Source organism: Lampris incognitus, chromosome 10, assembly GCF_029633865.1.
Source record: "Lampris incognitus isolate fLamInc1 chromosome 10, fLamInc1.hap2, whole genome shotgun sequence".
Lineage (NCBI taxonomy): Eukaryota > Metazoa > Chordata > Actinopteri > Lampriformes > Lampridae > Lampris > Lampris incognitus.
The window spans coordinates 55,182,603-55,207,905 of NC_079220.1; the positions used below are offsets into that span (position 1 = coordinate 55,182,603).

Below are 25,303 nucleotides of genomic sequence, written 5' to 3' on the forward strand. Positions count from 1 at the left end.
CAGGACACGTAACCACCTCCGGCTTCCCACCCACAGACAAGGGCAATTGTGTCTGTAGGGACGCCCGAGCAAGCCGGAGGTAACACGGGGATTCGAACCGGCGATCCCCGGAAATGAATGTTTGCTTCTGCATCGGACGCTGCCGCCTCGCAAACAAGGCGCAGGGAGGACGGCAAAGGGCAGGGCGACGGGGCTTCTTGAAACCGTGTTAAACGCAAACGGGAGTGGATGTGGGGTTGCGTAACGCCTCAAAGGAAACCCGGTATTTTCCTCTTTCGTCAGAGCTTCGCCCTTCCGCATGATGACACCTCCTGCGCGGCAAGAGCGGAGGACGAGCGTTGTGTCCACGACCACGGGGCCGTGACGTGCTGGACCGGACCGTTTTCAACCTGTCGGCGCAGCTTGAGCATGGTGGAGAGGAAAAGCCAAGAGCTAAATGTCACGTCCTGGTCCCCCCCCCCCCTCCGCACGGCTCGCCTGCATATGCATGAAGCCAGGGGTCGATGAAAGAAGGCAGGCTGGGACGGTTCCGAGTGATCTCTTGATGTCGGAATTTCCGTCCGAATAACGGATCCGAACCCGGCGTTTTTGCTCCTTGCAGTTTGATCTCTGACCTGTCAACGCGCGCGGTATTTACGCAGATGAATGAGGACGGATGACGGACGGGGGCAGAAAAGAGGGCGGCATACGTCCTCGGCGTGAAACGTGGGTTCCGCGAGACGCTTTACAATTCGGCGCGTCACGTTGCTCATAATTGTTACCGAGCCGGGGATCGCCGGTTCGATTCCCCGTGTTACCTCCGGCTTGGTCGGGTGTCCCCACAGACACAAGTGGCCGTGTCTACGGGTGGGAAGCCGGTTGCGGGTATGTGACCTGGTCGCTGCACTAGCGCCTCCTCTGGTCGGTCGGGGCGCCTGTTCAAGGCGCCACGCCCCCCTGGTGAAGCTCCTCACTGTCAGGTGAAAAGAAGCGGCTGGCGACTCCACATGTATGGGAGGAGACATGTGGTAGTCTGCAGCCCTCCCCGGATCGGCAGAGGGGGTGGAGCAGCGACCGGGACGGCTCGGAAGAGTGGGGCAATTGGCCGGATACAGTTGGGGAGAAAAGGGGGGGGGGATACAAAAGAAAAACCTATACATTTCTATATATATATAACAACATAATAATAGTAATTGTTACTGAGCTCTTGGTCAAGTGCTTGATGCAGAACTCGGAGTGACCAAGCGATAGATGGCCTTTTCCTGTCACACTGACAGGAAGTGGGAAGGGTTGTGAAGATGCAGGTGGGAAGCAGTGCTGCTGGTTAATGGAGCGTATGGAAGTGGGCCAAACGGACGCAACGATCACATGCAAATATTGTCTTTGATCCCTCGTTTGCAAATGAATAAGTAAATAGATGGATACATCCAGCCAGCCATCCATCCATCCATTATGTGACCTGCTTATCCTGCTCTCAGGGTTGCGGGGATGCTGGAGCCTATCCCAGCAGTCACTGGGCAGCAGGCGGGGAGACACCCTTGGCCGCCAGGCCGTCACACGCACTCTCACACGCACATACGCACTCTCACACGCACATACGCACTCTCACACGTACGCGCGCACACACCTAGGGAGAGTTTAGTGCGGCCGAGTCACTTGACCCACATGTCTTTGGACTGTGGGAGGAAACCCACGCAGACACGAGGAGAACGTGCAAACTCCACACAGAGGACGACCCGGGACGACCCCCAAGGCTGCACTACCCCGGGACTCGAACCCAGGACCTTCTTGCTAACCACTGCGCCACCGTGCCGCCGGATAGAGCAATAACAGAATAAATGTACTTGAATTAGGGAGGGTGGTGATGACTACCATTCAGGGGGAACGTGAAAAAAAAAACCAAATCTTTCTGCGGGATGAGTAAATGACGTAACACCAACTTTCTAACACCAAATTACGCAACAACAACAAAGACGCTACACGACGTTATTCCAGGCAGTGAAAGTAACGGTGGGCTGACATCGATCTGAACTGGAGGAGGGTGGTGGTGGTGGGTGGGTGGTGGTGGGGCATAATTTCGAAGTCTTACCCGGAGTGCGAGGGGCTGTTTGTTGAGAAGTTGCGGCCGTCAGAGAGGCGCATGATGCCAGAAGCGTGACTACGCGTTGACTGGTGGATGCGGTGATGACGTCAGCCCGAGCTCAACGGAGCGGCCGCACAGACGCGCGCTGAGCGGAAGCGCCCCGCATCAATCTGCACAGGCAGCCTCGGCACCGTGTCGCTGACGACCAGCGGACCCGCGGAGAAGGCAGCGGAGTCCTGAGGGCTCTCTCTCTCTCTCTCTCTCTCTCTCTCTCTCTCTCTCTCTCTCTCTCTCCCCCTCTCTCTCTCTCCATTCCACGTCCTGGGAAGTTTGCTCCTTGCTGTGGTTTGGTTGCTTCCCCCTCCATCAAACTGCTGAAAGCTGCCTCCTTCAGTTCTGCGCGGTCGGAGAACACCTACGCCTCTCCGGGGTCGACCACATGTCTCCGTTAGGATAAAGCGGACACACACCGGCCCGGGCTGGCTGACGCGCGGTTCGATCCCTGAACCCTGAGTCCTGTCCCGACTCCTGTCCGGCGATCTCGTGCACGGATGAGATGAGTTCATTTTAAACCGAAAGAAACAAAAACAAAAGTTGATTTCTTATTTTTTTTGGAGCAAAAGGAGGAGACGTCCGACGCCTTGCAACTAGTTGCTGCAGGAGTCCCGTTCCCGGTCGAGCACGCGCGTCCTCCCGGGATGCTGGCGTTTACCGTCGGACTCCTCTACCTGGTCGGCGGACGCACGCTGCGCGCACAGGATGCCACAGGTAGCCGCTTCGTCTGCAACGCCATCCCGCCCGGCGCGGAGCCCGGCTGCGGGTACGGCCCCGCCGGCAACCGCGTCCAAAGCGGCGGCGGCGGCGGCAGCAGCCCGGCGGAGGACGAGCTGCGCAACACCATCATCCAGCTGCGGGAGACCATTCTGCAGCAGAAGGAGACCATCGTGAGCCAGCAGGGCACCATCAAGGAGCTCAACTCCAAGCTCGCCCGCTGCGAGGCGGCCGCCGACGAGTCGCCGCCGCAGGGCAAGTCCCGGGGTCAGGGCTCCAGGCGGAAGGAGTACGGCAAAAACACCATGGGAGACCTACCCCGGGACCCCGGCGAGACCATAGACCAGCTGGGCAAGACCATGCAGAGCCTCAAGGGTCGACTGGAGAGCTTGGAGGTGAGACGGCGGCACGCGCCGCCTAACCCCCCCCCCCCTTATCATGTTCCGTTCGGGTCAAAATAAACCGATCCGAACTATACAGCCGATGGTAGAGATGAGGGTATGTTCTGCGTTTTACACCTTCTGTTTTTTTTTCTCACAACAATAAATCCAAAGGTGGCCCGGGTTAATAGCATCACAGCATCCGCTGCTTCTTGGGGGACAGAACAGGGGCCAAAGCCATTTCACTGCTCATTGTCATGACAACGTATTGATCCATCCAAGCTCTTCACAACTTGCCATTAATTAGACACTCCTAACTACCAACAGGCAGCTCCGTGCAGAGTTATACTTATTATGCGTATGTGACAAGGCTGCAGAGAGGCACCCCCCCCCCTCCCGAGATTAGAGGGTCACCTAATGAGAAGGTCACATCCCTGCCATCTCAAAGCTGCACAGTAAACCCCAACGGGCGAGGAGCATCAATAAGAAATTGGCGGGGGTGGGGTGGGGAGGGGGGAGGGGGGGCATTGTGTATGTGCAGTATTCATTGAATCGGGAATGCGCGTCATTATAACCTATCAAGAGGGCTACGTGTGGTACCAAGGGTTCTCCTCTGGTGGTCGCGTTAACGGTTCATCATGGAGCTGATGGCGCACCGGCGCCAACCAACACGGTTAAACTGCGCAGGTTCTCTTCAGGGACGTTTTCGTCCGGCCATCAACGCATCGAGAGCAAGGTCCCTTCGGGTCGTCTGTCCTCTAATGCGACCCACAGGAGCGTTTCCTAAATTAGCGCCCCCTACCGGCGGCGGGAGATATGCCACGGATGCTTTTCGCCTCTGTGCATTGTGGGTTTTTAAAACAACGTGAGAACAATAGGATGTGTAGTCGTTGTGTTGTTTGGCCGTCTAGTGTAGTAACCAAGATTGCTATTGGCAGTATGTTTACCTGTGAATGACGTCATAAGAGCTAACTTAACGTTAGCCAGAAGTTAGAAAGTCAGCTAGCGTGGACATTATAACCTCCATGTGACGTTAAACTCTGCTTTTATTAATATTCCTTCTCACCAGAGCTTATGGAAGGAGATGCTTATTGTTGCAGGGAAAGTAACGGGTTATAATCACAGAGGACCGCGAGGAGGTAGCTTAAAACCTAACTACAGGCCGTAACAAGCTGCTCGTACAAACCACCTACGGGGTCGTTTTTTGGTGGGGGACGGTCTCGTTCAGTCCAGGAAGAGCTCACTTCTCGTGCATCCATTAGACTCCACGTGGCTGCAGTCAACAGATGTGGAGGTAATCCTATAGACAAAAGGGCGGCTATTTGCCAGCATTAAGGGTTTTATTTCTTATATCATAACAAGTATATATATATATCCAATGCGTCAAGCTCCAAAGATAAACAATCCTATTTATTTCCAATCATGGTTAGTATGTGTGCATGCTGCAGTGCCCCTCTCTCTGCTCATCCATCTCTCGCTCAGCCCCCTGCCCGTCTCCCTCTCCTCATCCACATGTAGTATCCTTGATTGAAAGCTGTAATGCCTCGATTCAAATCAAGGATTTGTTGCAGCTGTGAGGGTGCCGATGCCATATTATAATGCTTTTTTTTAATATCTATCAATCCGAGTGTGCTCAAGATCATGATTAAGGTCCCCGTCACTGGCAGGATATAGGCCCCTCAAGCAGGACCTCGGACAGCCTCGGCATTTTGGCCAGGCTGAAGCAAAACTGGGCAAAGTTTTGAACGCCATCTCAGATCTGAATACTCTGTGCCGACTTATACAGACGGCCCCCGCTTTGAATGTTGACCCGAGGTCCTGCTTGAGGGGCCTATATATCCTGCCAGTGACAGGGACCTTAATCATGATCTTGAGCACATTCGGATTGAATCTGGTGTCTCGGGTGCCTCGTCATCATATGACCTTTGACCTTCATCACCAATCAAAATGTGACGAGCCAAGAGATGGGGGAGTGGAAGAACTATCTTGTAGACTGTTGGTGTCTTCACAAATCTTCCCAAGCTACTTTTACAACTTCACTTTGCATGAACCATAATAAAGCGTCCTCAAACGAGGACTTCATAATTAGCAGCTTTGCGGGATAGGAACAAACCACCTACGTGGTCGTATGGTTTGGAGGTCGTGTTGTGCCAAATATGTCCGGATGACTCCATTGTGCCTCGAAACACTGTGTAAACTGAACAACGCTTTCATGTAGCGTCTCAATCCAAGGACGGCCCTTATGACAGGACGCCATCCACGTAGCACTAGCGTGTTAACACCTCCGAGTGTGTTGTGATGGACTCGGTGCACCACGGCCTTCAAACTGGGCCTTTCTCAAAGCCCATCTGTGACGAGGCCCGGTGCAAGCAAAGCGGTCGACGTCAGTGTCGTCCACCTTTAATACCCCACCGATACATGGCGTTTTGGCAGGTCACCAATCGTATGCCTCCTCTGGGACACGTTTATCTTCATTTCATCATAACCCTGTTGAAAACAAGGGTGCTAAAAGGGATATCTGACCTAAAAAGGGAAGGAAATGAGTCTAACTCAAATACGGGTGACTGAATGCCTGTTTGGGTGGAGAGGATTAACAGGCTTGATGCCTGTCCTCCCTCTCCCTCTCCCCCTCTCCCCCTCTCCCTCTCTCCCTCTCTCCCTCTCTCCGTCTATCTCTTTGTCAGTCTGTCTGGCTGACTTCTGTTTCTGTCTACACTGTTCTCTCCCATCGTTCCGCTGGTCCTTACAAGCCTTGGTCCTCTCTCTACTTTTCCAGCAGCAGCAGCTGCGCCTCCCCAGCACGAACGTGTCGACCGGGGGCATCCCGGCCCTCGCCCCTCTGCCGACAGAGCTGCGTGAGCTGCTGCGGCAGCGTCTGGGGGCGCTAGAGAGCCAGCTCCTCCGGAAGGTGGCTGAGCTGGAGGAGGAGAAAAGCCAGTTATACAACGAGACAGCAGCTCACCGCCAGCGTACCGAGAACACGCTCAACTCCCTCCTGGAAAGGATCACCGAGCTGGAGAAAAGTAAGAATTGGAATTATTCTGTGCGACGGTGGCCAGATTTAGCATCATATTTTCCATCGCCGACAGATTTAGCACTAATTAGGCCGTCCCAGAGCACATTTGTGATGATGCAAGTGAAAATCCCACTACAGAATTTTTTTTTTTCTTGGAGCCTCTCTCAGAGTAAGCCCCTCAGCCTTGAAAATAAAACTTGGACTAAGCAAGATTGGTGGTTAATTAGTTGAAGGAACGTTAGAGATGGCCACACTTGAGGGTGCAGCCCGGATTAAAGATGTCAAAATAAAGTGAAGTACCGTGCCCCAAAGGGTTTTTTTCCCCCCTTTCATGAATCAGTCAGACAATGGATATTTCTTGTAGGCCTAAGTGCTCTGAGTCCCAGCTGATTCCAGCATATTGCATAAATTAAAGTATGTAAAACTGCTGTGAGGAGTTTTTCCACTCGATGGCCGGTCGCAGTTTAATTGTGACGCCTCTATATGACCGACATAAGCAAATGAAATCACTCAGTGTGACGATTAGATATTGCTATGTAATGATTTCAGATGCTTTACACCGAGTTGGGTTCCTCATAAAGATTGACGAAACGATTTATGGCACACGGACAGGACACATACCCACAACCAGAGGTACATTACCGCATCGCCTTATGTATTCTGCTAACAGCTGTAGACCACTACAGCTCCCACTCTCATATTCAAAACAAATGCACAACTTACCAGGGGGGTACATGGAGATTTATTTTTTTTGGTCACTGGGCAGCAGGCGGGGGGGACACCCTGCACAGGCCATCACAAAGCAAGCCCCCCCCCCCCCCCACACACACACACACACACTCATACCTTTTAGTATGGCCAATTCACCTGACCTAGATGTCTTTGGACTGTGGGAGGAAACCAGAGCCCTCGGAGGAAACCCACACAGACACGGGGAGAACATGCAAACTCCACACAGAGGACGACCCGGGACAACCCCCTCCCCCCAAGGTTGGACTAGCCCGGTGCTCGAACCCAGAGCCTTCTTGCTGTGAGGCGATGCACTAACCACTGCCCCACCATGCCGCCCTAAGCTACATTTGTTCCACCACAGTGGGTTTACTCCTCTGCAGGGCCTATAGGGCTTAGGATGAGAGGTTCAGTCAAGTTATGAGACGTCGACGCTACAGAGAGAGGAGATGGGACGGCTCTGAATCACCACCAGCTTCATTCATATAAATTGTGCTCTATAAAGTTTAAGATGGATCCGCTTAGCTAGCACACACAAAAGCACTGGGCCGGAAGGTTGTCAAGGAAACAGTTTGTTTCCGTGTTGTTGCCTCATCCTCATTCAGTCCACCAACCTTGCATTTTGTGTTGGCTGGACCATGTTGCCAAGGAAATAAATAATTTTGCCCAGCAGCAGCTGCTGCTTGCAGTGGTGACAAAAGGCTGATGGAAATAGGTTACCACAAACGAACCTGATTAACACACCGGCCGAGGTTCAGGCCAGGCCAGCATCTTTCTATGGTGCAATTCCTACACCTAAGAAACGTATACGCTCTCAGGGATCGATTCTGTTTCTTGTTTCTTTTGCAATCATAATGCCTGTATGAGAAGCCCCGTGTGTTACAAACCCTTAAAATATGAGTACGCTTCCCTGAGAAGACAGTCAAACGGGTCAAATTCAAACATTCAGAGATGTGGAATTCACTGCATCAAACCTATTTACACCCGTGCTTCAATGGCGCTTAGTGCTTCAGTATTCCATATTGAATATCCATTCTCTGTTAATGTGATGGTTTCTGTGGCGCGGATGTGTGCGCTTCAGTGTGTCGATCCCTCCCCTGCTCTCGTTAATAGTGCGTCCCATGATCGTATCTAAGGAAGATTTGAACGATAACCGTATCACTTTTTTTTTCCCTCCACAGATAATAACGCATTCAAGTCACCGGAGGATTTCAAGGTGTCCCTGCCCCTTCGCACCAATTACTTGTATGGCCGCATAAAAAAGAGTCTGCCGGAGATGTACGCCTTCACCGTGTGCATGTGGCTCAAGTCCAGCGCCAGCCCCGGCATAGGGACCCCTTTCTCGTACGGCGTGCCAGGCCAGGCCAACGAGATAGTGCTCATCGAATGGGGGAACAACCCCATCGAGCTGCTCGTGAACGATAAGGTGGGTTGATTTATTGGTTTCTGTAACTCTTCAGCGAGTAGCAAGGAAAACTGTGATAATGGTCTCATTAACAACGCTTGTCTGAAGGGTGGGTTGCAGAACGGGGGGGTGGGGGTGGGGGGTTAATGAACCACCGGTTGCATCTAGTTTCTGTTAAACCCCGTAAACGTTATATTTCATTGCATATTCCACACACATTAAACAGTAAAAACTACAAAAATAAGACTATCCTATCCAACATCGGGATCGCTGGTTCGAATCCCCGTGTTACCTCCAGTTTGGTTGGGCATCCCTACAGACACAACTGGCCGTGTCTGCAGGTGGGAAGCTGGATGTGGCTGTGTGTTCTGGACGCTGCACTAGTGCCACCTCTGGTGGGTCGGGGCGCCTGTTCGGGGGCTGGGGGGGAATAGCGTGATCCTCCCACGCGCTACGTCCCCCTGGTGAAACTCCTCACTGTCAGGTGAAAAGAAGCGGCTGGTGACTCCACATGTGTCGGAGGAGGCATGTGGTAGTCTGCAGCCCTCCCCGGATCGGCAGAGGGGGTGGAGCAGCAACCGGGGCGGCTTCGAAGAGTGGGGTAACTGGCCGGGTACAATTGGGGAGAAAAAGGGCCATTGGGAGTGTGACCTCTTGCCATTGGGAGTGTGACCTCTTGCCATTGGGAGTGTGACCTCTTGCCATTGGGAGTGTGACCTCTTGTCATTGGGAGTGTGACCTCTTGCCATTGGGAGTGTGACCTCTTGCCATTGGGAGTGTGACCTCTTGTCATTGGGAGTGTGACCTCTTGCCATTGGGAGTGTGACCTCTTGCCATTGGGAGTGTGACCTCTTGTCATTGGGAGTGTGACCTCTTGCCATTGGGAGTGTGACCTCTTGTCATTGGGAGTGTGACCTCTTGCCATTGGGAGTGTGACCTCTTGCCATTGGGAGTGTGACCTCTTGTCATTGGGAGTGTGACCTCTTGCCATTGGGAGTGTGACCTCTTGTCATTGGGAGTGTGACCTCTTGTCATTGGGAGTGTGACCTCTTGCCATTGGGAGTGTGACCTCACCACACTGGCAGGTCCCTGTGCTCTACTAAGCCTTTCTGAAACAAGGCAACTCAAACCAAAACCGAAAGAAAGTAGGATTGATGGAAAAGTATATGTTGCCATTTTCTCTTCAGCGAAAGAAAAACTGCTTTGGGAGTGAGTGTGCATGAGCGGGGCTAATCGCCTTTTCCTCTTTGCGATGACACACGGGCTTCTTCAGTATGGTACCAGGGATTAGAGGACGATTATTGGCCAGAATCCACAACGAAGGGGATATTTTTCCCTCCCCCGCTTCATGTTTACGTTGGGCGTTATTAGCAAAGGCGGTTCTCTTTGCAGCTTTCGCTCCACTATGCATTATACATGTGAGTAAGTCAAACAGATGAGTGGAAAGCAAGGAGAGAGGAGGATTTAAGGGGGGCCAGGGGAGGAAACACACTGAGAATTGGAAAAAAATAAAAACAAAGCAGTTGACGGGGTGCCGAGCGGAGATAGATCCGAAGACAGCGTGAAGCAAAAGATAGACGTTTTGGAAGAAATGGGGGGGGGGGGGCAAAGGAGCGAGGGCGGGAGGAAGCAAATGGGGCAGGGGATGATGTGAGAGAGGGAGCGAAAGCAGTGAATATGATTACTGCATGTAGCACATCCACGTGCCGGATGTGCTCACAGCGGTAACAGGGTCCTCTGGGGCGCGTCGTCCATGCTCTTTATTAGGCTGTGTGTGGAGAAGGTGGCATCATTACCTCCATATCATTACTGCCCTCCATCACAGACACTTGAGTCAGCTCATCTGGACACAACGTTTACTGAGAGAAACCTTTCATCACCCCCCCCCCCCCCGCCGCCCCCATTATGCCGGCATAATGACCGAAAACAACAATTGGTTTCATATGCAGTCAGAGAGGCCATCTGTGTGAAGAGGGAACAACCACCCCTGAACCACCGGGGGGGGGGGGGGGAGTACATCTGTCGCCATCTTACAATGCTGTGATTGCAGCTATTTCCCAACTCTGGGAATAGTACACGTAGTCATTGCCGAAACCGATCGTTGGTTTCGGTTGTTATGCCACTGTGTTGTTTATAAGGGGGTGGAACTGGATTCTCTGGCGGCGGTTTCTGAGAGGAGGACGCTGCTGTAGTTATGCGCCGTCATGGACAATGTCTCCCACCCGCTCCATGACGTGCTGGTCGGGCACAGGACTACTTTTAGTGATAGACTCATTCTGCCGAAATGCGCCACAGGAGACAATTCTGCCTGTGGCCATCGAACTTGACACCTCCTCCCTCAGAGGGTCAGACACTCCGACTTAATGGTCAGTGGACTGGCCCTTCCACTTGTCTGAGTGTCTGTAATACAACCCAGAAGCATTCTGGTTCTGATTCTGGTTCTGGTTCTGATCAGGGTGTGGATACCTGCAGTCAGCTGAAACGTGTATTTGGGAAGGGCCGACGCACATTAACCAACATTCAAAACAAATGTAAATGTACGCGAGTTAGCTAGCGCGCTAGTTTCCATCGGCAGTCCCTTTGCCCGATGTTGTTCGGCATCCTGGGCGTCCACATTTTCCAGCTGAGACTGAAGCGGTCACCTAGATGAGTGATGAAGCTTTTCCCCCACTAAACGTTGTGCCCAGATGAACTGATTCAACTGTCTGTGTGATTTCCTCACCTGGGTTACCGAGCATGCAGAAAGACACGACCGCTTTTCCTAACAATACTGCACCATTGTGGACATGTCCTCCTGGAGGACAGTTACACAGAAAAGGACGATGGTGTAAAACGGAACGATTTTCAGCAAGACGGGCTTGTCCTTGAAACCTCGGCTAACAACAATGAACTTTTTATTTCTTTTCAGACGATTTGATTGCATCATTTTGGTATCTCGGCAAATGTAAATTTCCTCCCCCATCAATTTATGATGTCCGAGATAGTCCAGGTTTTCAGACCAGACATGTCTGCAGGGGTTATTATCTGCAACACGTTCAGCTGGTCTTGTCGAAGGGGCCTACGTCAACGCTGTGTTATTTAGGCATTCATGCAGCTGTAATCTGAAAAGCTGCAAATCTGGTCCAGCACGCTGCAAATGCAGAATTTAGAAAGATGACAACTAATTCTACGAGGATTACTGTGCTGAAATGTTACACAGTTGTGATGTTTGGTTTCTAGCTGGCTCGCTATCTGAGAAGCAAGCTCAGTATTGATCAGTATTGATCAGTTTTATCAATACTTCCACTGCACCATGCATACTTTACACACACACTGTGTGTGTGGACGACTTGACTGTGAGCCAGAACTTGCCCGGCAGCGATAAAGAATTTTATTATAAAATGCCCTATCCACCGTGAATGAAAGTCGTGTTTGAAATTTTCCCAGATATCTTGAGGAGGGGGTCAATTCTGATTATATAAGTGATAACTGGTGGCCATACCACAACATTCCCGACAGTTAAGATGTTCCGGTATTGAGCTATTTATCCTGAAAAGATTCAAGAAATTAATTGGGCATCCAGGTGGCGTGGCGGTCTATTCCGTTGCCTACCAACACGGGAATCAGGGGTTCGAATCCCCGTGTTGCCTCCGGCTTGGTCAGGCGTCCCTACAGACACAATTGGCCGTGTCTGCGGGTGGGAAGCCGGGTGTGGGTATGCATCCTGGTCGCTGCACTAGCGCCTCTTCTGGTCAGTCGGGGCACCTGTTCAGGGGGGGACTGGGGGGGAATAGCGTGATCCTCCCACGCACTATGTCCCCCTGGTGAAACTCCTCACTGTCAGGTGAAAAGAAGTGGCTGGTGATTCCACATGTATGGGAGGAGGCATGTAGTAGTCTGCAGCCCTCCCCGGATCGGCAGAGGGGCGGAGCAGCGACCGGGACGGCTCGGAAGTTGGGTGGGAAATAGAAAAAAGAAAAAAATTAAGATTAAAAAAAAAACTCTACAAGAATTTATCGTGTCTTTCGGGCTGATAAATGTTATGACTTCTAATGGCAGTCAGTGGTCTTGCCTCAGTAGTCCTCCTGACAGTCTGGATCATGACAGCCCCCTTTGGTTCCATGTTGTCACGGGCCAAAGATGCCCCCTAGAAACGTTAAACAGATCAATGGTTCCTGGGATTCGCATTAAATTCTGTTTCATCGCAGGCGACTCTTCCTATCGTTCTGTTACCCTGCGTGACTAGAGCAACTTAGCCGAGACGGTAATTATTGTGCAGTAATTTTGTGAGCTCAACATGATGAGCTAATGAGTTGTACATCCACAGTCTCCTGTGTTGCGCTTCATCCTCTGTGGACCGTGATGTCATTGCAGCGGCTTGACAAAGGAACCGCTTGTTTTGCTTTGATCGGTGAACAAAGCACTAAAGCACACTGAGACCCTGTTTTGCTGTTAGCCACCTACTGCTGTGAAGGATGCCTCCATTTCACCTGGGTAATCTAAATTTTATATGTCACACTGGCTCATCTGAAGAATCCTCTGCAGAGCGCGGCTTCTTTGAAGCACGCACCCATCTAATTGCTGTCCTAGTTTGCGATGCGCCGCAGAAACGAGAAACCCTTTCTCGAGTCTTCCCATGCCCTCTTGCCCCTATTTACACCTCCCCCTGTCCTTTTCCCTTTCCTTTGGCCCCTCTCACCGCCGACCTCGTCTCTCATCCCCCACCTCTCGCCCCTCTGGCCAGGTGGCCCAGTTGCCGCTATCTGTAAGTGACGGGCGCTGGCACCACATCTGCATCACCTGGACAACTAGGGATGGCTTCTGGGAAGCCTACCAGGACGGGGAGCGTCTGGGCACAGGTGACAACCTAGCCCCCTGGCACCCAATTAAACCTGGAGGGGTGATCATCCTCGGGCAAGAGCAGGTAAGGTTGGCGGAGCGTGAGTGTGTGTGTGTGAGTTTGTGTGTCTTTGTGCGTGTGTGTGTTCTCCCTGAAGTCCAAAGCCGGGTGCTCAGAGCAGAGAACAGGGAGCAGGGGAGAGCAGACGGATGGGGCTCTTCTCACGCTATTATAGCCCTTTGAGTAATACCCTGAATGACGTAACTCAGAACAGCACCGCTACCCGTACTAGGAGACGGTGGCTCCGCCATTCATGACGGCACGTTATACACTACGGATATGTACAGTGATGCTGTACGTTTAATCCCCGGCGAGAGGCAGGTAATTGGCACTACGTGAGATTAGGGATTCAAGGGAAGCTGTGTGGCTCGGTGCTGCAACGCTGCATGTAAAATCAAATTAGAGAGTATTTAACAGTACTTGCGTCGGTTTGAAAGGGCCTGTCCACCGATAGATACATCGAGAAAGACTCGACTCAATTTCGACTTGAGACTTGGCTTTGACTTGACACACACAACTTGTCTAAGAATTGAAATCAACAACTGTTTTTGCAAATATATACGTGTGTTTCCTCACCTTTTCTTTTTTAATCTAATATCAATTGCCAGGAGGGAAAAATGAATTAATTACTAAAAACAAGAAGAAAAAGTGACTGGTGTAAGAGAAAAGAAGACAGATTGAGAGAGTCTGCCCAGGAGTCTTCTGGCGTCCTCTGCAGCTCGTGTGTGCTCTGATATGCTACACAAACTTTAGATTTGCCCAGTTCACCCAGTCTGGTTCTTCAGCCCATTAGTTCTGCAATTATTGTTTTTCTCCGCCAAACAGAAGACGGTGTGTATCGTAGTGAGCTAGATAAACTTTATGTTTGACTAATTCATCAGTGAGACGCTTTACCCCAACAACTCTGGTCGGTAACCCGATTATCAAACTGAATATGAGACTTTGACGGTGGGAAGAAAACACAGAAGGACACTATGTGTTCTGCACAAACACTCCCCTGGTGGACAAACTTGGGTGACTGGATGGGTATTTTTGAAAATGGGAGTTTTTCCTCCTTTGTTCTAAAAAAAACAAAAAATAAATCCCGTCACACAAGCACTACTACTACTACTACTACTACTACTACTAATACTAATACTAATACTACTACTACTTTCGGCTGCTCCCGTTAGGGGGCGCCACAGCGGCTCATCCGTTTCCATCTCTTCCTGTCCTCTGCATCTTCCTCTGTCACACCAGCCACCTGCATGTCCTCCCTCACCACATCCATAAACCTCCTCTTTGGCCTTCCTCTTCTCCTCTTCACTGGCTGCTCCATATTCAGCATCCTTCTCCCAGTATACCCAGCATCTCTCCCCCACACATGTCCACACCATCTCAATCTTGCCTCTCTTGCTTTGTCTCCAAACCATCCAACCTGAGCTGTCCCTCTAATATACTCCTTCCTAATCCTGTCCTCCTGCATAGCTTCGTCCTCTTCATAGCTGCCTTCACTTCCTCCTTGCTAATCCACTGCACTTCCTGATTCACTATCCCTACATCATCCAACCTTCTCTCTCTCATTTTCTTCATTCATCAGCCCCTCAAAGTATTCCTTCCATCATCTCATATCACTGTCCTCGCTTGTCAGCACATTTCCATCTCTAGCCTTAATGACCCTTAGCTGCTGCACATCCTTCGCAGCTTGGTCCCTCTGTCTAGCCAATCCATAGTGTCTAACCTGTCATACAACTCACCCTCCACCTTTTCCTTTGCCACCTCTCTCTTCACTTTACGCTGCATCTCCTTGTACTCCTGTCTACTTTCTTCATCTCTCTGACTATCCCACTTCTTCTTTGCCAACCTCTTCCACTGTATACTTTGCAGTACTTCCTCATTCCACCACCAAGTCTCCTTGTCTTCCTTCCTCTGTCCTGATGACACACCAAGTACCTTCCTAGCTGTCTCCCTCACTATTTCTGCAGTGGTTGTCCAGCCATCTGGCAACTCTTCACTACCACCCAGTGCCTGTCTTAACTCCTGCCTGAACTCCACACAACAGTCTTCCTTCTTCAACTTCCACCATTTGATCCTCGGCTCTGCCTTCACTCGCTTCTTCTTCTTGGTCTCCAAAGTCATCCTACAGACCACCATCCGATGCTGCTTAGCTACGTTCTCCCCTGTCACCACCTTGCAGTCTCCAATCCCTTTCAGATCGTGCCTCCTACATAAGATATAGCCCACCTGTGTGCGCTTTCCTCCACTCTTGTACATCACCCTGTGTTCCTCCGTCTTCTTGAAATATGTATTCACCACAGCCATTTCCATCCTTTTCACAAAATCCACCACCATCTGTCCTTCCACATTCCTCTCCTTGACACCACACCTGCCCATCACCTCCTCATCACCTCTGTTCCCTTCACCAACATGTCCACTGAAGTCCGCTCCAATCACCACTCTCTCCTCCCTGGGTACCCTGTCCACCACTTCAACACTTCAACTCCAATCCAAAGCAAACAAAAAGTCACGTTTTCAATAATACTCATGTACGTGTGGACTAGGCATCAGTCTGTCAGGGTATCCCGCCACTTGTCTGTCGCTTCTTAGAAATACCAGATTAAATTTAAATTAAAGCGTTAACACCTCGCTGTTTTTCTCTCACTCTGAAATGACGCAGCCCGCGGGGCGATACTATATGTTTGGATGTGGCACCTTGTCAGTAAAACCTTGAGGAAAAAAAAAAACTGAAATTCACTGGACTAATTGCCATTCCGTATATACATGTATTCACCTTTATAACCCGCTGCTCATTATTTTGGGACCCACGTCGTGGGAATAGTTGTCAGTAGAGAATCAGAGACACGTCCGGTCCAGAACATTAGAAGGAGATGCACCCCATGACTTTATCTTATTTCATTAAATAACATCGATAAAGCTGAATACCACACAATTATACCGGAGAATATGCACAGGGCGGATATTTTCTATGTTAAGAATGATCCAGTTTTACAAAGTTGAGGCAAAGTAATATGCAGTTAGCGAGGCGCTTACATAACTGTAATCTCAAAAGAGAGGCGCATAACCGTTTTCAGAATCCTTGTCACTGCTGCTGTTTATCCATATTTTAATGTGATGTGTCGACACAAATACACCGAACACCACATGAAGGTCTCCTTTGTTTTCATGAAGCTCTGTGGGGTTTAAACATGGGCTAAACATGTTATCCCGTGTGACTGGGAAACACGTCACATGATCCCAAAAAGCTGGAGGCACCACGCCATCGCTTTTTGACAAGCGTTTCCGCGGCATTGCCCTGTTTCTCTGTGGAAACCAGCAGCCTTACCAGTCTTGTTGTGTATTCACTGTCTGTGTGCTGTGAATCTGTCTGTGTCTGTGACTCTGTCTGTGTCTGTGACTCTGTCTGTGTGCTGTGACTCTGTCTGTGTGCTGTGACTCTTTCTGTGTGCTGAGACTGTCTGTGTGCTGTGACTGTCTGTGTGCTGTGACTCTGTCTGTGTGCTGAGACTGTCTGTGTGCTGTGACTGTCTGTGTGCTGTTACTGTCTGTGTGCTGTGACTCTTTCTGTGTGCTGAGACTGTCTGTGTGCTGTGACTGTCTGTGTGCTGTGACTCTTTCTGTGTGCTGAGACTGTCTGTGTGCTGTGACTGTCTGTGTGCTGTGACTGTCTGTGTGCTGAGACTGTCTGTGTGCTGTGACTGTCTGTGTGCTGTTACTGTCTGTGTGCTGTGACTCTGTCTGTGTGCTGTGACTGTCTGTGTGCTGTGACTGTCTGTGTGCTGTGACTGTCTGTGTGCTGTGACTCTGTCTGTGTGCTGTGACTGTCTGTGTGCTGTGACTGTCTGTGTGCTGTGACTCTGTCTGTGTGCTGTGACTGTCTGTGTGCTGTGACTGTCTGTGTGCTGTGACTCTGTCTGTGTGCTGTGACTGTCTGTGTGCTGTGACTGTCTGTGTGCTGTTACTGTCTGTGTGCTGTGACTGTCTGTGTGCTGTGACTGTCTGTGTGCTGTTACTGTCTGTGTGCTGTTACTGTCTGTGTGCTGTGACTGTCTGTGTGCTGTTACTGTCTGTGTGCTGTTACTGTCTGTGTGCTGTGACTGTCTGTGTGCTGTGACTCTCTGTGTGCTGTGACTGTCTGTGTGCTGTGACTGTCTGTGTGCTGTGACTGTCTGTGTGCTGTGACTGTCTGTGTGCTGTGACTGTCTGTGTGCTGTTACTGTCTGTGTGCTGTGACTCTGTCTGTGTGCTGTGACTGTCTGTGTGCTGTGACTGTCTGTGTGCTGTGACTGTCTGTGTGCTGTGACTGTCTGTGTGCTGTTACTGTCTGTGTGCTGTGACTGTCTGTGTGCTGTGACTGTCTGTGTGCTGTGACTCTGTCTGTGTGCTGTGACTGTCTGTGTGCTGTGACTGTCTGTGTGCTGTTACTGTCTGTGTGCTGTGACTGTCTGTGTGCTGTGACTGTCTGTGTGCTGTTACTGTCTGTGTGCTGTTACTGTCTGTGTGCTGTGACTGTCTGTGTGCTGTTACTGTCTGTGTGCTGTTACTGTCTGTGTGCTGTGACTGTCTGTGTGCTGTGACTCTCTGTGTGCTGTGACTGTCTGTGTGCTGTGACTGTCTGTGTGCTGTGACTGTCTGTGTGCTGTGACTGTCTGTGTGCTGTGACTGTCTGTGTGCTGTTACTGTCTGTGTGCTGTGACTCTGTCTGTGTGCTGTGACTGTCTGTGTGCTGTGACTGTCTGTGTGCTGTTACTGTCTGTGTGCTGTGACTCTGTCTGTGTGCTGTGACTGTCTGTGTGCTGTGACTGTCTGTGTGCTGTGACTCTGTCTGTGTGCTGTGACTGTCTGTGTGCTGTGACTGTCTGTGTGCTGTTACTGTCTGTGTGCTGTTACTGTCTGTGTGCTGTGACTGTCTGTGTGCTGTTACTGTCTGTGTGCTGTGACTGTCTGTGTGCTGTGACTGTCTGTGTGCTGTGACTGTCTGTGTGCTGTGACTGTCTGTGTGCTGTGACTGTCTGTGTGCTGTGACTGTCTGTGTGCTGTGACTGTCTGTGTGCTGTGACTGTCTGTGTGCTGTTACTGTCTGTGTGCTGTGACTCTCTGTGTGCTGTGACTGTCTGTGTGCTGTTACTGTCTGTGTGCTGTGACTGTCTGTGTGCTGTTACTGTCTGTGTGCTGTGACTCTCTGTGTGCTGTGACTGTCTGTGTGCTGTGACTGTCTGTGTGCTGTTACTGTCTGTGTGCTGTGACTCTGTCTGTGTGCTGTGACTCTGTCTGTGTGCTGAGACTGTCTGTGTGCTGAGACTGTCTGTGTGCTGTGACTCTCTGTGTGCTGTGACTGTCTGTGTGCTGTGACTGTCTGTGTGCTGTGACTCTCTGTGTGCTGTGACTGTCTGTGTGCTGTGACTGTCTGTGTGCTGTGACTGTCTGTGTGCTGTGACTCTGTCTGTGTGCTGTGACTCTGTCTGTGTGCTGTGACTGTCTGTGTGCTGTGACTCTGTCTGTGTGCTGTGACTGTCTGTGTGCTGTGACTGTCTGTGTGCTGTGACTGTCTGTGTGCTGTGACTCTGTCTGTGTGCTGTGACTGTCTGTGTGCTGAGACTGTCTGTGTGCTGAGACTGTCTGTGTGCTGAGACTGTCTGTGTGCTGAGACTGTCTGTGTGCTGTGACTGTCTGTGTGCTGAGACTGTCTGTGTGCTGTGACTGTCTGTGTGCTGAGACTGTCTGTGTGCTGTGACTGTCTGTGTGCTGTGACTCTGTCTGTGTGCTGTGACTCTGTCTGTGTGCTGTGACTGTCTGTGTGCTGTGACTCTGTCTGTGTGCTGTGACTGTCTGTGTGCTGTGACTCTGTCTGTGTGCTGTGACTCTGTCTGTGTGCTGAGACTGTCTGTGTGCTGAGACTGTCTGTGTGCTGAGACTGTCTGTGTGCTGAGACTGTCTGTGTGCTGTGACTCTGTCTGTGTGCTGAGACTGTCTGTGTGCTGTGACTCTCTGTGTCTGTGACTGTTTGTGTGCTGTGACTGTCTGTGTGCTGTGACTCTGTCTGTGTGCTGTGACACTGTCTGTGTGCTGTGACTCTGTCTGTGTGCTGTGACTGTCTGTGTGCTGTTACTGTCTGTGTGCTGTGACTCTGTCTGTGTGCTGTGACTCTGTCTGTGTGCTGTGACTCTGTCTGTGCTGTGACTGTCTGTGTGCTGTTACTGTCTGTGTGCTGTGACTGTCTGTGTGCTGTGACTGTCTGTGTGCTGTGACTGTCTGTGTGCTGAGACTCTGTCTGTGTGCTGTGACTGTCTGTGTGCTGTGACTGTCTGTGTGCTGTGACTGTCTGTGTGCTGTGACTCTGTCTGTGTGCTGTGACTCTGTCTGTGTGCTGTGACTCTGTCTGTGCTGTGACTGTCTGTGTGCTGTTACTGTCTGTGTGCTGTGACTGTCTGTGTGCTGTGACTGTCTGTGTGCTGTGACTGTCTGTGTGCTGTTACTGTCTGTGTGCTGTGACTCTGTCTGTGTGCTGTGACTGTTTGTGTGCTGTGACTGTCTGTGTGCTGTGACTCTGTCTGTGTGCTGTGACTCTGTCTGTGTGCTGTGACTCTGTCTGTGTGCTGTGACTCTGTCTGTGTGCTGTGACTCTGTCTGTGTGCTGAGACTGTCTGTGTGCTGAGACTGTCTGTGTGCTGTGACTGTCTGTGTGCTGTGACTCTCTGTGTGCTGTGACTGTCTGTGTGCTGTGACTGTCTGTGTGCTGTTACTGTCTGTGTGCTGTGACTCTGTCTGTGTGCTGTGACTCTGTCTGTGTGCTGTGACTGTTTGTGTGCTGTGACTGTCTGTGTGCTGTGACTCTGTCTGTGTGCTGTGACTCTGTCTGTGTGCTGAGACTGTCTGTGTGCTGAGACTGTCTGTGTGCTGAGACTGTCTGTGTGCTGTGACTCTGTCTGTGTGCTGAGACTGTCTGTGTGCTGTGACTCTCTGTGTCTGTGACTGTTTGTGTGCTGTGACTGTCTGTGTGCTGTGACTCTGTCTGTGTGCTGTGACACTGTCTGTGTGCTGTGACTCTGTCTGTGTGCTGTGACTGTCTGTGTGCTGTTACTGTCTGTGTGCTGTGACTCTGTCTGTGTGCTGTGACTCTGTCTGTGTGCTGTGACTCTGTCTGTGCTGTGACTGTCTGTGTGCTGTTACTGTCTGTGTGCTGTGACTGTCTGTGTGCTGTGACTGTCTGTGTGCTGTGACTGTCTGTGTGCTGTTACTGTCTGTGTGCTGTGACTGTCTGTGTGCTGTGACTGTTTGTGTGCTGTGACTGTCTGTGTGCTGTGACTGTCTGTGTGCTGTGACTGTTTGTGTGCTGTGACTGTCTGTGTGCTGTGACTCTGTCTGTGTGCTGTGACTGTTTGTGTGCTGTTACTGTCTGTGTGCTGTGACTGTCTGTGTGCTGTGACTCTGTCTGTGTGCTGTGACTCTGTCTGTGTGCTGTGACTGTTTGTGTGCTGTGACTGTCTGTGTGCTGTGACTCTGTCTGTGTGCTGTGACTCTGTCTGTGTGCTGTGACTCTGTCTGTGTGCTGTGACTCTGTCTGTGTGCTGTGACTCTGTCTGTGTGCTGAGACTGTCTGTGTGCTGAGACTGTCTGTGTGCTGTGACTGTCTGTGTGCTGTGACTCTCTGTGTGCTGTGACTGTCTGTGTGCTGTGACTGTCTGTGTGCTGTTACTGTCTGTGTGCTGTGACTCTGTCTGTGTGCTGTGACTGTCTGTGTGCTGTGACTGTCTGTGTGCTGTGACTCTGTCTGTGTGCTGTGACTCTGTCTGTGTGCTGTGACTGTCTGTGTGCTGTGACTCTGTCTGTGTGCTGTGACTGTCTGTGTGCTGTGACTCTGTCTGTGTGCTGTGACTGTCTGTGTGCTGAGACTGTCTGTGTGCTGAGACTGTCTGTGTGCTGAGACTGTCTGTGTGCTGAGACTGTCTGTGTGCTGAGACTGTCTGTGTGCTGTGACTCTCTGTGTCTGTGACTGTTTGTGTGCTGTGACTGTCTGTGTGCTGTGACTCTGTCTGTGTGCTGTGACACTGTCTGTGTGCTGTGACTCTGTCTGTGTGCTGTGACTCTGTCTGTGTGCTGTGACTGTCTGTGTGCTGTGACTCTGTCTGTGTGCTGTGACACTGTCTGTGTGCTGTGACACTGTCTGTGTGCTGTGACTGTCTGTGTGCTGTGACACTGTCTGTGTGCTGTGACTGTCTGTGTGCTGTGACTGTCTGTGTGCTGTGACACTGTCTGTGTGCTTGACTTTTGCAAAGACCCAACCTGACTTTCTTGAAACTGTGCACCGACTTGGCTGAATATGTTTGATTTGTGCAGTTTTGTTTTGAAACTCAACTGGAGACTTGGCAAGTGCAACTTGTGACCATCCTAGTTTGCAGTGTGCTGCAGAACTGACTGCCCCCCCCGCCCCCAGCATTTCCAACATAGTATAATGAAGTATGTTACGTTTGATTAATTAAATTAAAAACCTATGTCGGGCGTCTGGGTAGCGTGGCGGTCTATTCCGTTGCCTACCAACACAGGGATTGCCGGTTTGAATCCCTGTGTTACCTTCGGCTTGGTCGGGCGTCCCTACAGACACAATTGGCCGTGACTGCGGGTGGGAAGCCGGATGTGGGTGTGTGTCCTGGTCACTGCACTAGCGCCTCCTCTGGTCAGTCGGGGCGCCTGTTCGGGGGGGAGGGGGAACTGGGGGGAATAGCGTGATCCTCCCACACGCTACGTCCCCCTCGTGACATTCCTCACTGTCAGGTGAAAAGAAGCGGCTGGCGACTCCACATGTATCAGAGGAGGCATGTGGTAGTCTGCAGCCCTCCCCGGATAGGTAGAGAGGGTGGAGCAGCGACCGGGACAGCTCGGAAGAGTGGGGGAATTGGCCAGATATAGTTGGCGGAGAAAAGGGGGGGGGGACCTATAATTGCTGAAAACCCACATTGTGTCACAAACCCTAATGCTTGGTTTCTCGCTGCAGGACATAGTAGGAGGCCGCTTCGATGCCACCCAGGCTTTTGTGGGTGAGCTGAGCCAGTTCAACATGTGGGACCGGGTACTGCGACCAGTGGACATCATGGGCATGGCCAACTGCTCCGCTTACATGCCCGGCAATGTGATTCCTTGGATCGATGCTAATGTGGAAGTGTTGGGTGGTGCAACTAAAGCTGCTCTGGAGATCTGCGAGGATCGCGCCTTCGATTCCTAAAGGATGTAGTTTGACTAATCCAGCACGGCCACTGGGAGTGAGAAGATGCTGCTTCTGTCAAATCCAAAAACTGAAGGGGTTTTGGTGCACGGGTATCAACACTGTTTACAGTTTTATATGGTCTGGCTAGATGGTCTCAGTGACCCAACGTTTATTCGAGTCAATCTCAGTGACTCTACAATCACGGCCCTTGCCATCGTCATCCTCAAGCGGTTAACAAGAGAATTCACTTCGGACTGTCCATCTGAACTCTCCACTATGTGGACTCCGGTGCGCTAGTCTTCTGTACCATTGTGATCCATGGCCGTCCCACGTTTTCTGTTCAGTAGATATGCTTACAGTTGACTCCCCCCCCCCCCAAAAAAACCCCATCCTTTTCAGCTGCATTCCTTCCTCTGATGCTGCTGCACCGTATTCGTAGTGAACGTGAGCTTAAGCGGGCTTTTAATGTGCTAAGGAACAATGTTCTCCGAGTTGCATGGCAGAGCGCTACACGCTTTGGGGCTTCTGTTCTGTTTTGGAGGAGAGCGACGAAGAGCCAAATCGACAATGCGGCGAATGCAGTGGATGCTGACTGGTGTGGCGTGGTTCAGACAAGCACTCGCTTTTTGGAGGGATTTAAACATTATGCATGTGTAGCCCTAGGTGGGGTGGGGGGGGTGGGGGGTGGAGATAAGCTCAAAAAGGGAAACTGCATGTTGTCTGTCAGTATACACCGTGCACTATGTGTGTGCGTGCGCGTGTGTGTACGTGTGTGTGTGGGCACGCTGCACATCCTTTGTGCAGCGTGCCCACCAAATTATGTAAGGGTGTGTGTGTGTGTGTGTGTTTTTGTGTGCCTATTCTGTTTCTTAGCCGCGTGTAAAAAAGGACAGGAGATTACCAGCGAGGGAGGACAATTCTTGTAAATCTACGCTTAATACCTCTCTCTCTCCCCCTTGAGCAGATGCCGTGTCCCAAGCAGCTTTGTTGACGGGCTGGTCCTGCTCAGGTTAAAAGCAAAGTCCAACAGCTGCCTGGGACTGGCGGGTCCACGGAGCTCTCCACACCAGCCAAGGATCCAGCAAAGGGAAGGAAGGGAGGGGAAGGTGGTGGTGGGGGTGGCGGGGAGGCCTTGACCTTCAAGATCTCTAATCCCTAATCTCAATAGTAATTACCCGTTCTTTGATATTAATGAATATGAGTGGGAGCAGGATTCAAGATACTTGGCCTTCAGAAATGCCAATGCACTGCAACTTTTGGACACCAAGTGATTTTTTTTTTTGTGCGCTATTATTTGTTCAGCGGTTTGAAACTCGTCGTAGGTAAGATGGACGACTGTGCCGTGGCTTTCTATGGACGTTGTGAATGTTGCAACAACAAAAAAAAAAGAAAAAGGAAAGACTTTGCTCTCATCAAATCCTGTTGATGAACAGGGAGTACTTTTTTTTTACTTTAAGGATGACCGGCAGTGGCGGCTGGTGCTAAAACATTTGGGGGGGGGCGAATTGGGGGGGGGGGCACATCTGACAGCTTCTTTAACGTCCACACAGTCACAGAGTTATTAAGAAGGACGATGCAGCCTATAGATTTTATCAGGGTTCGTAGAAGGTGAATGATTGACAGTCGAGACGAGGCGTGGTGGTGGGTGTGAACATGATTGACAGCCACGAGAATTGTCCAATCATATTAGATCAAAAAACATTAAAACAATACCAATTCACTGCCAATAAAAGTGGGCGTGCCTGGGGCGGCACAGAACTGCGCCCCCTGGAAAATCTCAAGAAACCAATCAGACAGAAGCCTCGGGTCACCTGCTCGCCACAGGTTTGAGGGCTTCCATAAGGTATGGTTTGGCCGGCGCCCCTCACCCAGGAAGTACATGTATTCAGACAGAAACCAACCAAATACCATTTGAACCAATATCTAATGGCTGCTGACGGGCGCTGACAGACTGAAAACACTTTTATTTCATCATTATTTGCATTATACTACTACATTATATTTAACATCTGTAAGTAGATTTTCATCTCTTGGTGTTTGAAGGGGGCGGCGCCCTGTACTGGCCAGCCGCCACTGCAACAGGGCCAACTAGAAAACCCGAAGGCCTCAGCGACGCCTGATGGACCGAACAGCTCGTGGACTGAACAGCTCGTGTAGTGAATAAGCTCAGCGCTTCATTAGCAGCTCGGTACAAAACTGATCCTGAATGTCGTGTTGTACGTATCTCTCAAAGCTTTGATGCCGTGTGTTGTAGACCAACAGTCCAGCGTCACTGACTCACAACGCCTGGCACGCAAACGCCTGGCACACCGTCTCCATTCGAAAAAGCAAAGAAAAAACTTCTACTCCCTTCTTCTGTGTGGAACATTCTTACCAAATAGGGTGAATATACTGTTTAAAAGCCATGAACATATCTTCTGATGTCCATATTTGAAAAGGGATATGATGCAGTAGATGACTGGACAGCGCAGAATGTTGTAAAAAAAATAAAATAATAATAATAAAATAAAAAAGGGTGCACTCAACATTACAATGAATTTTTGAATATGTCTCAGACGCGTGTTCGTTCCCGTTCTGATTGTCCTTTGTAAATGTTGTTCAAATGTAGAGCCGGAGAGTTTTCTTTTCTTTCCGACTGAAATTGGTTTTTTTTTTTGCTTTCCTGCTCATGATTTTTGTTCATTAGCAGCACATTTTATGAAATACAGAATTATCAGCAGTAACGACTCATTCAAACGGTGAATGGCCTTTTTGAGTACCACATGTGCTTTTGGTTTGTGAACAATTCAAACCTTTTGTTTGCTCTAAAAGCATCGTCAGTAGACACAGACAACATGGGGCGGGCGGGGGGGGGGTTGTAAA

The 25,303-nt window shown here is 50.6% G+C and overlaps 1 protein-coding gene across 1 annotated transcript; it reads left to right on the forward strand.

Annotated features, from left to right (window-relative positions):
• The first annotated feature begins 2,760 nt into the window (after positions 1-2,760).
• Positions 2,761-22,459, forward strand: nptx2a (neuronal pentraxin 2a). The gene is made up of 5 exons (XM_056288537.1): positions 2,761-3,228; positions 5,990-6,236; positions 8,140-8,384; positions 13,087-13,266; positions 22,232-22,459. The coding sequence occupies exons 1-5, from the start codon at positions 2,761-2,763 to the stop codon at positions 22,457-22,459; spliced, it is 1,368 nt and encodes a 455-aa protein (XP_056144512.1).
• Positions 22,460-25,303: the final 2,844 nt, after the last annotated feature.